The sequence below is a fragment of the Cyrtonyx montezumae genome, unplaced genomic scaffold (assembly GCF_038088225.1).
Source record: "Cyrtonyx montezumae isolate F1298 unplaced genomic scaffold, pur_monq_1.0 scaffold_1, whole genome shotgun sequence".
NCBI classification, from domain to species: Eukaryota; Metazoa; Chordata; class Aves; order Galliformes; family Odontophoridae; genus Cyrtonyx; species Cyrtonyx montezumae.
Genome location: NW_027071825.1, coordinates 21109939 through 21126680, shown reverse-complemented (window position 1 = coordinate 21126680; position 16742 = coordinate 21109939). Strand labels below are relative to the sequence as shown.

General features: G+C 35.5%; 2 protein-coding genes across 4 annotated transcripts in view; one reads left to right on the top strand and one right to left on the bottom strand.

Annotated features, from left to right (window-relative positions):
• The window catches only part of CFH (complement factor H), a 210504-nt gene that overhangs the window by 56708 nt on the left and 137054 nt on the right, over positions 1-16742 (top strand). The window lies entirely within an intron of this gene.
• Positions 1-16742, bottom strand: part of KCNT2 (potassium sodium-activated channel subfamily T member 2) — a 115437-nt gene that overhangs the window by 5806 nt on the left and 92889 nt on the right. The window contains exons 24-28 of the mRNA XM_065743118.1: positions 13563-13674; positions 5409-5510; positions 4088-4171; positions 2067-2195; positions 191-491 (exon numbers count right to left, since the gene is read on the bottom strand). Of these exons, the coding sequence (XP_065599190.1) occupies positions 191-491; positions 2067-2195; positions 4088-4171; positions 5409-5510; positions 13563-13674 (728 nt within the window). The remainder of the gene's footprint in view (positions 1-190; positions 492-2066; positions 2196-4087; positions 4172-5408; positions 5511-13562; positions 13675-16742) is intronic.

Genomic DNA, 16742 nt, shown 5'->3' with positions numbered 1-16742 from the left:
CTTCTACATTCATTTTAAACACCTGGTTAAAATTTATCCTCCCGCATACAAATGACTCCCCATCCTGACTTAGAAGTGAATTTCACAGCTGTTGTCTTTGTATTTCAACCAATTAGTTAATGGAATCCATAAAAATAAGGCTTTTTTGCATAACACTAGTATTTTTATTAAAGTTTGGCAGTAATCATACCGTATCCTGCTGGAGAAAGGCCCAGATGTTTCATTCTGTTTTTCACAAGTTCAGCAAGTTCCTGTCTTTCTGACCTCCTGTAAAGGTTCATTCGCTGCTGGCTTATCCTCTCAGCTGTTTTACCAGAGTGCCTCGGTACTCTTCGGCTCAGCCGTCTTGCCCACTGCATGCTCTTCCGTCGTAACAAGGGATGATCGGACTGATCACTAGATGTTGAGTTACGATGATTAACACGGTAATTAACCTGTTCTCTGGTGTCTTTAGTGTCTTCCCATTCTTCTACACTGATAGAGATTTGAGACTTGAAAGAAAAGTGGTAAGAGAATGAGCGTATTAAAAAAGGAAGTGGAGTAATATGTTTTCTTTTCAGTAGTGCATTTCAGCATCTTTTTTTTTTTAGAAATTTGTTATATAACTTGAAACTATCTAAACTACTGTTTAACTATATATTGTGAATTCATTAAGAAGTAATTCAACATCAAGTGTACTGTTTTGAGTGTTTCCTTAAGATGAAAGACTAAAGTTGCCTGTTACCAATGTGATTGAGGGTACCTCTTGCAAATGAAGTAATCTGAAGTTTCTACCTTTAGAATATAAAGTTATGCTGCTCTTTCACCAAGAGAGTAAGAAAAAAAGTTTAAAACCATCAAAATCTAGTATTAAACGCTTTTTTTCACATCACCTAGTAACTGAAGTAGATGGACTACATACGTAGCTGTAACATACAAAAAGAAAACAAGGAATATAAGGGAAAACACTTCAAAAGCTCTCTCCAAGTTGTTTTAACTTCAGCATAAGATTTAGCTAATACTTTCAGCTATGTTTTTGAAACTACTGTTAATGAGTTGTTATTGTGATATTTAAAACGTCTTTTACTGTCATTGAAATACTACACTGTCTCTAGTATCAGAAAGATTCTATTATCCAGTTTCTCATGAGGGAGCTGGGCTTTTTTTTAGCTTAGAGAAGGAAAGGTTCCAGGGAGGCCTCTTCAAGGCCTTCTAGTACTTGAAGGGAGCTTAAAAATGAGAGAGATGGACTTGTTACAGGGTAAAATAGTGATAAGACAAGAGGAGATTGAGATTAGATTTTATGATGTAATTCTTCAATCGGAGGATAGTGAGACACTGGCACAGGCTGCCTGGAGAAGCTGTGAATCTACCATAACTGGAGGTGTTTAAGATTGGGTTGGCTGGAGCCCTGTACAGCCTGAACTAGTGGGTGGCAACCCTGACCATGGCAGGGGGTTGGAACTGCGTGAGCCTTAAGGTTCCTTCCACCCCAAGCCATTCTTATGATTCTGTGACTGATTTTGATGTGTTGAGTATTAGTGGTTTATTGTGGTTTTGTAGTTTTTTTTTTTTAAGCATAATGTAAATATGAATTTAAAATGGTGATTGCTTAGTTCTTAGGATTCCTAAGAACAGCAAGAGTTAATATGCTCAAAGCAATCAGTAGCATTTCAGATAAGTTTACTTTATACATCAAAGTTCTAATTTTTTTTCATATTAGAGTGAAATCTGAAAGCAATATTCTTTTGACTTGATCAGTGCTAAAAAATAATCTTAGAGGCTTCCCACACTTGTTGATCATTTTACTGGTAGTGCTGTTGTCACTGCATACAGGGTCGTACTAGAGATTTCAGAGCCTGTCCTACCTGTGCTTGAGCTATTCTTTGTCAGCCACTTCTTTGTAGCTAAGCAAAGGAATTCTAATCTGTAAGTAGATGGGGCCTTGTGTTAATTTGACTCTGTATGTGTCAGCAGAGGGTGACCTTCAGTGGGTTGAAATTAAGTGCATTTGCAGACATGGCGTCCCCAGTATTCTTTTCAAATAAGAGGTAACCAAATTCAAAGAGTAAAGTAAACTGACATACTTCAGATGTTGTAAGCTTTTGGGATTCTGTCCTGTAGACTCCAATTGGAATGTCTCCTGTAGAAGAACAAAGTTTCTGATATAGTCTGGCATATGTCCTAATCCATAAATCCTCTTCTGTGATTTTCATCTGAATAAATAATAATAGGAAGAAAACTTAAACTCATGAGGGCTTACTTCTTGTTCATTATACTAGTCTTGAAATTGTTTAGAAACTAAGTGCTAGCTGATAATGGTCAGATTGTAGTATTGCACCTTCAATCCACAGTAAACCTGAAATTTCTCGAGTTTGTTGACACTTCCCTAGTTCTCTGTTTGGGAGACACTGCAGTGCAAATGGTTCAGTCTGAAGGAACGTCTTCTGTCTTTGTTTTAAAATCTGTTTTCATATATCTGGGTAAAATGTTAAAGAACAAGTTGAGTATTAGCAGTAGTAAGAACCTGGTGATACACTGAAGAACAAGCAACTATTTTGAATGCTGCCAGATACCTGTTCCTTATACTGCAGGCAAAGTATTTGGGAGAAGTAAAAAAAGGCAATGTGCTAAATGTAAATGCGTAAGAATGAATTCTTAAATTAATTTTTCAAGTAACTCGTAGCATGCACAAGCTTTATTTCAAAATATGTTAGCTTCTTCAAGCATTATTAATTACAGCAAATGATATCATTTTTGAGACTGACAACCTACAAAGGAGTCAACTGCTTTTGCATCTCTGCTGCCTTTGTTCCTAGGTTCATAGGTTCATAAGGTTGGAAAGGACCTACAAGATCATCTAGTCCAACCATCCTCCTATCACTATCCCTACCCAACTACTAAATCAAATCCCTTAGCACTTCCTGGCTGTGGGAGGAAACAAAGTTGAGTAGGGTAACCCACTTAAATATATTTAACTCTGCATGGAGAATATTGACATGTGAATTATATGATTTTTGAACTTCTCTGAAATATTCTAAATGACTTCCGTTTAGGTATGTGTGTAGATGCTTATTTATGTGGATTTAAATTTTGCCTTCCATTACCTATGGTGGACACAGTAGTAGAATAGCATTAGGAACAAATACTAGTCAAGATTTACATACAGGTAGTTTCCTGTTTTTGATAAATGCCAGTTGTTCTGTGAAAATGCCTATTTATTTTCATGAAAACTACAACAGATAAAAAGAGCACAATAACATTATTAGAGCAAATTCTCAGCTACAAAACAGTTTTTCAACAGTCACAGGTATTAGCTATTCTATTTTCAGCAATGATGAGCAAGTGTGTGTGTGCTGTGCTTGTGAAAATTGGCCTGGCTGTCTAGAATGTGGTCTGTCATTCATGTTGCTGTCACAACTGCTGAAATCCACCACTCACTGCCTCATTGTGTTGACATCCAGTGTGTGATCTCTGTAGACATTCAGCAAGCCTAAGAGAATGTCAGTAGGTGCCATTTTTTCCCATGAAGGAATTCAGTGGAACATCTTAGCTTCAACTGCACTTCCATGTCAGACACTGTTTTGTCAGACTGTCCCTCTGCTGCCATCTGTCACATGGCAACAAAATGTAATGCCATACTGGTGGGAAGGTTCGGCCTCTACTGCCATAGCACTATCTGTCTCTGACATTGTGAGCAAAACAATAAATAGGAGACATTACTTTTGGAGCATCTCTTGTTTGGTTAGTAAAATTGGCTACTTAAAATGCCATACACATCTTTTACGACAATAACAATAAATGAAGTTTCACTTTTCTTGTGTTCTTTCTGTATTTCCTGTGTTACTTTATGCTTTAGAGTAGTATGTATTGTGTTTTTTGGGGTGGGAAGGATTGTTTTTTTGTTTAGAAAACAACTAAAACTATGTTTTCCACCTCATTTCCTGTTGTTTACTTTCCCCCCTGCCGAGAAAGGAAACAGATGGACTTTCTTGGTCTTCAACAAAAGAAACTCTTCTACAAAGAAAGCAGAGGTGTTTTTCAGACCATATGGAATATTTTCTGTTCCTTATAATAATTATAGTAAATATGCTTTTTAAAAACTTACTGAACAAAGAAACCCAGATCCTGGTGTTGTATCAAGTCCCAGGAGAAGTCTTGTGATAGAGATCATATAATCTTTCACAAATGACTGCAAGATTTTTAACAGAAGAGATAAAAAGAAAGAGGAAAAAAGAAACTTCAATGAGTAGATAAGCAGATAACCATATGCACTGTATGTGACTTCCACAGAAACTGTACATCTGTGTTGAAAGTCAATATTTTTAAGTATCTTTATCATTGTAGAAATAGTAATATCTTTATGCATGCTGAATATACTGACAGAAAAATTAGATGTGTGTATGTATGTCCATAGATTCAAAGGCATGATGAGGTAGCTTGGAAACTAAGATGTTTATCAATGGAAGTAACTCGTTAGAAGGTAGTTATTAAACTTTCACAACTAATATCTTCTGTGCCTATGAAATGCTGTTCTATGTTAGGTGGAGATGCAGTATAGGGTAGTGGGTAAATACTAAGGTAGGGCTGCTATAATTTTTATTGAAACTGTCTCTTCGCTGATCCAGCTAACGTTTAAGTTAAAATCTGCTTTACCTCACATCAGGCTTGTTGTTTTAATGAAAGTGGTCTGGTAGAATGATAGAAATTACAGAGGACTAACAAAACTAAGTGTAGAAATACATGCTAAGGAGACCAAGGATGGACATTAGATAAGCGAAAACCGTAAAGTTTCTTCTTTTTATCAACTGAACTGCTGGAATCAGAAAGGGATGTGTGCTCTACTATGGTAGATTTGTTCACTGCCACCTCTTGGGTTTAGAAGAGCAGAATTCAAAGCAGTCTATTCATCCTTAGAGCACAACTTGCCACTAGCTCTTCAGTTTTAAAGTGGCTCATGTGGAGGTCATGTTGACAAGAGCACAGGACAAAATGATGTAATAAAAGCTTATAACAGCAAGTGAAGGTTGCTGATAAATTATTCATACAAATATTTATATTTATTTTTGTGATTAGAGGTGCTTTTTTTTTTTTTGGAATGAGCAGTGAGTACTTAATGTGTTGTTCAACAGTTAACACTCTCTATAATCTGTATTTTATGCAGTTTGTATCACAGCTATCCATTGTTTCTGTGGAAAGCTTCACAGTGCCATAATACTTAAAACAGAATTTGTTCAAGGACACTGAGTTTTGGGTTGGTGACTGCAAGTAGCACTGGCACATGGAATGTGCTCTGTGGCCTTTTACCTTTGATTGTTCCTGGTCATTAATAGTTTATGTTAGGAAACAGGGTAATTGAATAAGTACAGAAAATGGGTGATAACGTGGCATGTCTATGTTAAATGAAGGCACATTGTTATTCACAGTACCTGGTACAGCAGTGTGTCCAACATACTGACACTGAAAACCCTTCCAGCAGCAAAGGGCAGTCGAAACATAAATGCTAAATTAGATCCCTTCTCCCGTTCTTTCTGTATGGAAATTAAAAATGAAAAAAAATTACTCTTTTTGGAGGGATTATAATACCAATTTGATGCTACCTTGAAAAAGACCAAGAGTATAAAAATTGCTTTACTCTGAATATAGTTTCCACAAATATGTAGCATATGTTCAGTACCTATTGCTTTTCAGGATGAAAGCTTTTGTTAAATGCATATGTTGTTTCAATCATTACATCTGCAGTTCGACATTTTACCAAATCATCTTAAACATAGATTGAGACATTTCAACTGTGTTTGAAGCAAAGCACTTCTTACCCCTGATCCAAATTTCTTGGTGTTGACAGTGGACTCTCATTCAGGTTCAGAAAGTCTACTTAGGAATGTGAATTATGAACAGAGGAAACCATATTCTAGACAATGCATATTTTAGAGATCAGACAGACTAGTGCAGATAGTTATTGCTTTTTATGCTTCTTAGGAAGAGAAGCAGAAGAGCATAAATAGTTATTCATTTTTCTTATCACAACTCATACATAGAGAAATCATAACAATGTGCTTCCTATTCCGTCTGTTGTTAGTTCGTAAAACTAGAGATTGGAAGTGATTTTTCCTGTTTTAAGGAGAGAGATGTCAAGCTTTCAGTTCTGAGACGTATAAAAAATGTGTCCTCAAAGTACAGAAAAGTCTTGTTTTGGAATATAGAGACATATCCATCACATGTGTATGCTGGTTTGCTTTTGGAGCTAACGGCCTCAGAGGCAGCTTTGTAGGGTGGGATGTGGAGGTCCTGGTGGACTCAGAGTTGAACATAGGCCAACAATGAGCAGCTAACAGAATCCTGGGTGTTAGGACGAGTGTTGACAGTAGGTCAAGGGAGGGGATATCCTCCCCTCAGCACTGGTGAGGCCAAGTGTGGAATACAGTGCATAGTTCTGTGCTCGCCAGAGCAAGTGAGACATGGATGTTCTGAAGAGTGTCCAGCTAAACATTACTAAGATGATCAGAGTATTGGAGCATGAGGAAAGGGTGAGAGTTCTCAAACTAAACAGTTCCAAGAAAAGGTTTGGAGGGCGGTGGGTGGGTTGGTTGATACTGATTTCATTATTGTGTAAAAATAAAAGTATTTGAAGAGAGATGAGAAGATGGTGGAACTAGGTTCTTCTCAGTGGTGCCTAGTACTAGCCCAAGAAGAAATGGGCATAAACTGATATGTTGGATTAAACTGGAAACATTTTACTGTAAAGGTGACAGAGAAGCAAAACAGATTGTAGAGTCCCTCCTTGGAGAGGAGCAAAAACTGCCTGGATGTGGTCCTGGGCAACTGATTCTATGTGACACTCTTTGAGAAAAGGCCATTGGGAAGAGAACTTCCAGAAGTTGCTTTCAAACCCAACCATGCTCTGATTTTCTGATAGGCAAAATGTAAGTCTGTTCTAGCCAGTGAATCATCCAAGTGTCTTTAGATTCTACTGCAGTATACTGTAACATCTGTTTGTCATTGATGGCTTCACCTGTTGATTCCTATAGCTTTATATAAGTGGAGTTGAAAAGGATGTCAAGAAGTATTTTCTAGTTAGAAGTATTTTAACTAACTCTTATTGCCATTAATCACTCTTTGTGATAATCACTCATTATCACCTCTGTTGCTCTGTTCAGGTAAAAGGGTCCTCAAAATTTTACAGAAATATCTCAGTACTTGGTGGGGTTTACTATTATTTACTCTGAGTTCACTATGTTATGAACAAATGTTGTTGCCTTGTATTAGAATACACCAGCTTAGGACAAAAAATAGTCTGGAACAAGCGTCTTCAAACTGAAGTATATACTACAGTGATGTCATTACAGTAGAAAGTTGCATATTCTGCTCTTCCTTGGCCTAATATAAACTAATGAAACTCATTAAGTCACTGCTCATTCCTAACCAGGCTGGCACAGACACTTCTAAAGCACTTTCTCAAACAGATCACATCTCTCACTAGCAGTTCTCCCTCCTCAATGAGGGACTCAAAATCTTGAAGTTCCAAGTGTCACCAGTGACTCAAGTTGTGACAACCAGTCGTTAACACACAAGCAACACTCATACCAAGTGCTACCTCAATGTCAGAAACTGGCCTCCTCAACTCTGTCTGTATTGAGATTCACTTATTTGCTGCAGGTACATCTCCAGCTGGTTATGGGGTACCAAAGCCGGCTGTATCCTGCATTCCAACACTGCACTGTTTCTGGGCTCCTAATGTAACCTGTGCCATGTGAGCTGCTCTACTGACTTTTGAACTGTTTGCTACATTCTGTCTGACTGGCTAAATAAGCTTTCTATGAAACAGCAGATTATTCCTGAATTTGAAGGCAGATCAAGTGCTGGCCCATTATTACAAATATATGTATATGTAGCAAATTACTAATAAGCAAATTCTGTCTGTTCTTCTATATGCAGATGTTAGTCTACTGCAGTAGAAAGAATTGTAGTTAACGTATTATTCAGCTTAGGGTTGTTTATCATACTTTTCAATTAAAATAACTTATGTCCAGCCTGCTATTGTAGCTGTCTAGAGTCTATGTACAGCTTGCTAGTCAGGTAAGCATATAAACCTAAATGGAAAAATTATCTTGTACTCCTTTATATGGTCATAATCATCTCTTCTTTGTGCTCTAATGTCACAAAGTCATAAAAGGAAAATACTCCCTTACAGGTCTCCCCTGTTTATGAAGTAAAAATGTCACACCAATTACAATAATGTCCATTAACTCCAACAGGCAATGTTGTCCTGTCCACAGGAGATATTTAGAGGTGCTTGTGCAGAGGATAAATGGAGAAAAATATTTTGTTCCTTAAATTAAATACTCTATTTAAAGTATACAAGAATCTTCAGTATCATTGTAGTTAGAATGTTCTTGCGTTGTAAGTGTAAGATAATTATTTGATGCTACAATATCAGGTTGAGTTGCGTTATATTTCTGGAACAATATAATTACTAAAAGCACTGTATAAATGCCAGTTTAACTGAGGAAAATCAATAGTTTAGATGAAGAACCAGAGAAGCATGTGTCCAGGTACATAAGTTTATAGTGTTTTTTTTTTTTCAGAATGCAATTTCAAAAGCATCTGGTAAACTTGCTTCTCTTGTTGAATCAATAGGAAAAAAAATACTGTATACTTCATTATCTTTAATAACTTTGTTGTGTTTAGACTTTGAGTTTAAATCTGCCCTTCATGGTTCAGGTTCATTGCAGAGATTTACGCTACTTCGGTGGAACATTAGATCAAACAGCAGTATTGAACTGAAATCTCAATGGGATCAAGGGAAAGAAGAGGACTATTGTCTTGCACAGATGAAAAAAAAAAGCTTGATTTTGTTGAAGTTGTTTTTTTGCTAGTTATTTGTTGTTTCTGTGTAGTTCGATCAAAGCTTTATTTTTTTTCCTGTTAGTTTTTTGTTGTTGTTGTTTTTTTTTGTTTTTACTGTGAGAAATATGTGTATGCAGATACAATATGTGCCTGTTCTGGTTGAAATAGCAAAGTGTGTTTCTAACAAGTGTATTTCAGACAAAATTGAAGAAAGCAGCAGCTTAATTGTACAAAGAACACTTATTTAGAATAGCATTCCATTGGGCTTACTGGTGTAAGCCACAGAGATAAAATCTGATTTATTTTGTAGCTCTACCTCATATTTGAATGCTTTTCATTTATTGCAAAGTAGAAGATAGGAGTTGAAGAGAACTCATGTGAATTGGAGGATAGATCTGTTGTACAACAAATACTTCAATATTAAAATTACATGCATTTCATGGCATATGTTACATTAAATTCATGCCACTAAATATTTTACAGGCAACTGTAATGATCCACAGATCATATGAATGAGGTATAGCGTTTATTCTTCTATTTTTTGGGGGGGCAATTTGCAGAGGATTCTGGCTTTGTGAAATGGAGGGGTGCGTTAGAGCAAAGGATGTATTTTGAGAAATACTTTTGCTTTGTGTTGGAAGACTGTTTGGTTCACTTTAAAACAAGAGCTTGTACATTTATTTTTCCTTTTATATTAAGTTCATATGTTGCTTCTGTTCTTTTACTACAGACTTTTTCTTTATTCTGGCTTAAAATAGATTTGAGAAATGCAATTTTTACTCAAGCATCTGGTGTTGATGTTTTTTCTTTATTACCTGCATACTCATTGGTCTTCCAGAGAATATGGCAGATGTAGAAGCCAAAAATATGTCAGAATGCCAGAGATGTGCTTTGTTGTTTTTTTTTTCCATGTGTGATGCCCAGCAGCAACTTCCCTGACTTTTTTTTTTTGGAATTCATGAGAAAGGAGATATAACCACTCAAAGCAAAAGGATAGATCATTTCTAGGAGCATAAATAAAAGACCATGGTGTATGTTCAGTTCTATAGAATGCGTACATGTAGATAACATTTTAAGATAGTTATTAATAGATTCATTATTTGCTTTATCCTCAACCTTTGCTTTCTAATTGTGATTTGGCTCAAGTCAGAAGGTTCAGAATTGTCACTTTTCTGAGTAGTAACAAATCTCCACTTTTGATTTTGTTAGTTCTTGGTATGTGCCACACTTCCTCTGTATTGGTATTTAATTTTTAGTTGGGCTTTGCATTTTGTTTAGAGCCTGGTTCACGTTTTTATCATAATTTTGCTTTTTTGCTACTTATAGATATAGTCCAAAATGGTTAATACTGTGATGCCAATTAAAAAGCACTATCTGTAAGCTAATCTTGAAGCCCTGCTTTGGTTACTGTCAATGGCTGAAAGAGAAGTACAGCCCATCTTGATTTAAAATATTCTCCTCCAATGTAGACAGCAATATGGAACTGCCAGGGAAGGCTGTAAATGTTGTTACAGGCAATGAAGAGTTGCTATAAGGAATGTGCAAGGACATAATGCGATACACACATTGTAAGTGCAATGAGGTTTGGTGGCTTGTTACAGAGAACAGTCAAGTGCATTGTTAGTTCTTACAAATACCAGCTGTTGCCCATATGAAATACAGCTGATTGAAATTAGTCACAGAAACCTCTTTTTTGTCCATTTCTTGATATAAGTGATTTGGGATCATCATCACTTCACCTCTCAAATACTTTGATATCTTGGACTATTTTCTTAATTGCTTCTGTTCTAGCTTTTTAGCAAGAACAGATTCAATTTCTGTTGTTGATCTGGAACTGCAAACTACAGATCTCAATTCAGCAAAATGTACATGCTTATTTATGCTTATGTTTAATTCAGATCTGCTTCATTTGTTTTTAGTACTGATCTGATGACAACATATTTTACCCTTAACTGAAGTTGAAAAAAGCAAACTGCCTTTGTGTGTGTCACACCAAATATGCTGAGCTATCCCAGATAGATTTCTGCTCACCTAATGCGTATATACTTATGCTATATATACTATATATAAAATCTGAGTGTTGTATGATGGAAATATACACAAGCTTGCATGTTTTAAAAGATCGTTTAAAGTTTTTATCCTTCCTTTGAGACTTGTGGTGTTTACTTATTCAGAGCCTTCTAAAGGAAGGGTTACCTCTTTTTTTTTCCCTATCTATGACAAATGAAGAACTAAGTTATAAGTTTAGAAATGTGTATTTTGTTTTCTTTTTCTCCCTTGAATAAAGGGACTATTGTTTTCCCTTATGCTAGTGCTAAGTTCGGTGTTAAGTTTTATTTATTTTTAAACAAATGGAAGTTACAGATGTAATAGCAGATGGTCTTCATCTCTGATTTCTGTATCTTTCTTCTGCAGTCCATTAGGTTGAAAAGTCAATTTTGCATGTCTTTCAATGCTACTTGAAGGCAGCTCACCTGACTTTCATAGTCTTTCTGAACATGCATGCTATATGTTCATAAGAAATAACTCTGTGTTTGACTGTATCAGGAAAACTTTCACTGAAGGTTTTAATTGCCTCTAGTCTTGCATGAGGAGGTTCTGCTTCAACATCACCTACGTAGTGTTCCCTGCAATCATTAAGATGGATTGAGTGAGCAGTATCAACAGTGGAGCAATTTTAATTTCAGTGAAGAAAACATTCTTTTTAAGATAACTACTGCTATTTCAGCACTGTATGCTTTGGATAGGAAGTTAATTATCTGTTCAGCTCCAACTAAAAGTTCGTCCTTGTATTTTTACAATAAATTAAAGATACAGGTGAAGCTATAATATTTCTAATTACTTGCAGTTTCTTTTGTGTAAAGCAAAAAAGAGAACTGAGATAAAAGTCCTGGATTCATTGTGTTGAATTAGATAGGTTGCTGTCCATAGAGCAGTCCAGAAGTAACTGTATGTACCAAATACTGGAAAAGAAGCTTCAGCTATTGTTGTTCCCCTTTGTAATCAAGTTGTATACATTACAGGAGTATGTTTAAGATAAATAAAATTTGCAGCAGATGGTAGTGTTTCAAGGACATAAGCTGGGTTAGAATTGGAGGTCTTTCAGCTGTTGGCATTTGATACCCTATGTAAACTGGCAGTGCATGATTCCAGCTAGTTGCAGCTTATTTTTTCTGCAATTAGCACTGAGGTGAGTAGTGCTAAAATGTAGGAATCACAGGTGCCAACCTTTATGGGTGCAGCGAGTGGGGTAATACAAATGAAAATAAGTCTCCCAATGCAAGCTGTTTCTCTTCGTAACAGTCTCTGTCTAGCTTCATGACTCTCAGTTTTGTGCAAATCAACACACCAGCTAAATAAGATCTAAGCCCTCCTTCTGTTTTAGGCAAAGTCCAAAGAAAAAAAATATTACTAAGGTGCTTGTGTCTTTTGGTCAACATGTATGTATGGTGATAGTCAATTGTGTTCATTCTGATAAAACTTCTTTTCAACCAGTCTTGTATAAACAAGCTGAATTTACAAAGAAATCCATTCTTATTTAAGAAACTGGGAGCTGGCCTGTGGAAAAACTTGTGTGGAAAAAGTTTTTTCCATTACATAATATTACATGAACATGTGTCAACACCACATCAATGTTACACAGTAAATAGCAAAAATTCTTTAAATTTCAAAGTTAGACCCAGATTCTAGGGCACTTACTGTGCAGTTAGGAAAACGAAGTTGTGTTAGTTCTGCATAATAAAAATGACTTTAACATGAACTCAGATTTTCTAAGGTATTAGGACATATACTCCAATTTTTTTCACGTTATACCTAGATTAATAGCAGATGGGGAAGGTGGGGGAGGGAGAGTGGAAGAGTATTTGAAGATTGCTGTCGTGAATAGTATTTGTCTTAATCTCAAGAAGAAACTCAGAATGTGGCCTGTAAGATCATGAAAGTAATACTGAAAGTTTTCTAGATTGGAGGTAGATCAGTCAGATCACCATCTGTGAAAATGAGGTTCACCCTGGAATTTCCAAGTTAAGCAGATAGCCCAACGTACTATCTATGCTTTCTGTAATGTTTTAGCAATAGTATCTTGTATGAGCCTTGCGTCATATATTCCTAAGCAAATCAAACTCAGCTTACCTCCTTATGGCCTCTCTGTTTGGGAACTTGAAAATGCCGACGCATACACTGCTATATATGGGTCCATCTAGCATTTAAGTAGTGTTACTGTCCTTACAATCAGTAGGACTGTACTACCAAGGAGAACTGATACTCTCAAACTGTTATGATAACGTACGTTCAAATGCATGAAAATGCTAACAGGATCTGTAATTACACCACTTTTTAAATCAAATTGGAATACAAACTGCATTATTCTAGGAGATGTGTATGTATTAAGTGTTTAGTATGTTAAAATGTTTTCTACATTATGGCCTGACAGCCTCTTGGAACATCCTATTAGCTCTAAATGTTTAGCTGTCCAGAAATATTCCGTTTTCCTTGATCAAACTGCATCGACTTCTGCAACTAGAAGGTTGTTGGAATAGTATCATAAAGTGACAGAACTCAAACTCCATTCTTAAATGAGGATAAAATTCACAAAGATCAAACAAAACTTTTAAATTAGTATTACAACCATGAAATGATTTCACTGTTTCCATTTGTTCTGGAAGCATTATTGCAAAATCATAAAATGTTTACAATTGCAACAACTGGGGGCGAAAAGGTGGATCCTCCTTACTTACCTTTTCCAATTTGGATAGAGCAAGAGAATAGCAGTCTTTGGCTCTGAATTGCATGAATCTCATATTGGCAGGGTGAGTTAGTTCTGTGATAATGCTTAGGCTTGAGAACAACCTGCATTTTAAAAGAATGTTGTAGTTGTAAGCTCTAATTTGAACAGTTTACAAATGTAAGGTTCTACATAATGCTGTAACTTGTGTTCTTAATTAAAAACATGGTCATGAACCCGGAAACTTTAGCCTTTTTTGGCAGTATAAAAAGCTCATATAATAGACCCTGATGTAAAGCTCTAACTTTGCCATATCAGTAATACATGGTAGTCATCAATCATTTTATGTGTTTTTCTTGGAACCTGACTTAATTGAGTTAATGTCAAATAAATGGCAAGGTACTTTTTTTTTTTTTTTATAACTCTTTAGACCCTGCCCTCAGTTTTGTAGGGGTGATCTTCACTGAAATAATAATTCAAGTAGAGCTTAAATGTGGCAAAACACATTTCAAAAACTACCTAGCAGTTTGTGTGTCAATGTCATCTTACTGAAATTGCTGTCTGTTGAAGCTTTTTTGGAAAAAACTATAAAATTGTACGATTATAGAAACGTGGGGCATTATGTTAGCAGTTTCTGTGAATAACCAAATATTGTGATCATATAAGAAAAAATTGAGTTGGTAAACTGGCTGAGAATCTGAATCACTTAATGACTTTCTGTGTGCACTGTAGCTTGAAAAGCACTGTGTATGCTCACAAATGTTTGTTTAGCTAATGCAGTAGTTTTATGAAGTCTAGTACATTCTACTAAAGATTAAGCACTTAAAGAATAGAGCCTACGTACATATTTTAAATACATGATAAACACACACTTGAGTTTCAGCTATGGTACAACTTCATTTGTATCCTATATATATATTAAAAAAAATCAGTGAAAATACTCTGTACATATGAACTTCCATCTCTTAAGTAGCCAAAGGAAGGAGTCCTGACAGAATATATTTCTTCCTTAAGTTCTGTTTTCTTCTGTTATATATCCTACATGATACAAGTACTTAAGTTTCTGCTGGTTGGAAATTTTTCTTGTATTGCTGTGCTAACAGACAGACATTCAGAATCTGGAAAACAATAGTATAATATTTAGAACTAAAAGTAAATTAAACAACTTATCTAATGGTAAAATGCACGTGATCTGTGGAAGATTTGCAAGTTACTAGGTTTCTGCTACAGATGGATCTAGTTCATCACCAAGGTACAGAAGCAGATCTCTGTTACAAAAGGTGCTACAAACCTGCTATTGGTAAAAATTCATACTTTTTAAAGCGTGCCCTCTAGCGGAATTAGGGGGAAAAAAACGTTTCAGGTTGTCAAAGCAGGATTGCTTCTTAACCCTAGTTTAAGGTGCTGCCTGCAAGCTTTCAACAACGGGAAAGGCCTATTCCTTGCAAAGATTTCTCTTTTACATTTTTATTTCATTTTTTTTATTTGGTTTTATTTAACAAAAAAAAACAAAACAAAAAAACTTGGGAGGAGAAAACCTTAATCATCCTGACGGAAGACATACTGTTGTTGAACTGGTAATGGAACAACTGAGAGATGCATATGAGCCAAGAGGGTTAAGTATGAAAAGTATGTAATGCCATTGTAACACCTTTTTTGGTTCATTTATAAACTGGTGCTGATTAAGTCTAACTTATTAGCTATTAACAAACTTCCTGCTGTTTTTGAAACATAGGCATCAAAATGTTAGCTAGAAAGAAACAGGAATCAGGACGTCCCAAACCAACATTTAAATCCATTAACTAATGCTATGTAAGAGTAAACATAAACACTCCTTCCAGTACAGGTTTTCTGCCAAGGAAACTTCTTTTACTGAGGTGGTACTCAACAACTGGCATCATATTTTACACTGAGATGTATCTCTAGGACGTAGCTGCAAACTAGTAATTGTTCCTATCACTTTTATATTTGATGCAACTGTTTGTGTTGCACCTCTTATGAGTCTGGTAAGTTAGTGTGTGTCAAAATTTTAATTGATATGAAATAACTGTTAGCCTTAAAGTCACTAATAATTTAATCATGTTAAAAATAATGCCTCCAAGATAAAGCTGAATGGGAGAAAACTCTTCTGACAAAATGTGATTATTAATTTATGTAAATCGGAGAATAATGCCAGAACAGTCTAATTAGAGTTGGCAACTTAGGTCAAACAGTATTACAGTACATTCGTATCATCTTTTCAGGACCATCTACAACCCCTAATGAGGTCAGCTGGTGTAAGTCAAGCAGATCAGAGAGGTTTAGATTAACTTGTATTTTCTAAATGATTTTGTTTCACATAACTCAATTGGGATCTTCATGTAAATATATTTGAGAACAACATTCATTTTTAAAACTTCAGGGATTTAAAATCCTTTTCTAGCACTCTAGTTTTTGTTCAGTGCTGCTGTGTTCCACCATGTGCATCCTTTTTTATTTTTTTTATGGCTATTACTAGATATAAATTAACTTTAAGATATGTTTAAATATTTGATAAAGCTGTTTATGTTCATGTGAATGTAGCTTATCCTGCAGAACAGATGACTGTCACTACTTTGTTTCTTTGAAAAACTTTATTCCTGCGACTTTGACATCACGTAAAGATATAGTGAATGTATTGTTTGAGAAGTAAAATCAGAGGGGGAAAAAAAGGTAAAAATACAACAATTTACAGTTGGCAAGAAAACAATGTTAATTCTTAAAACATGGTATTTTTATTTATTTTTTTTAATTTGCGAAATAGACTGTGCAGTCTTAGAATTATACTGAGCAAGTTATGTCTCATACATGAATTAAAGCTGCCATCTAGTTGTAGCCACTGTGCAGGACAACTGAGAGGTTATACAGCATCTTCTACTAGCTGGATATCTATGATATGTAAGGTAGTACTTTGATTTTATTTGTTTAGTGTTGGACTAAGTAGAACACAGCTATGGGAAATATCAACTCCTACTTAACAAATTTTATTTAATATTCAGTCTATTTTTGTTTTATATTTGGGGCAAAAATTTATTTCTGGAAATCTTAGTGATGTATACCAGAGTCTCACAGGTACCCTAGCACAGTGTAGTTATTACACTTGAATGGTACATGGATTAAATTCAATTATAATTTCTAAATTTGATACGTGATTATGAAGCACTTCCATGTTAAA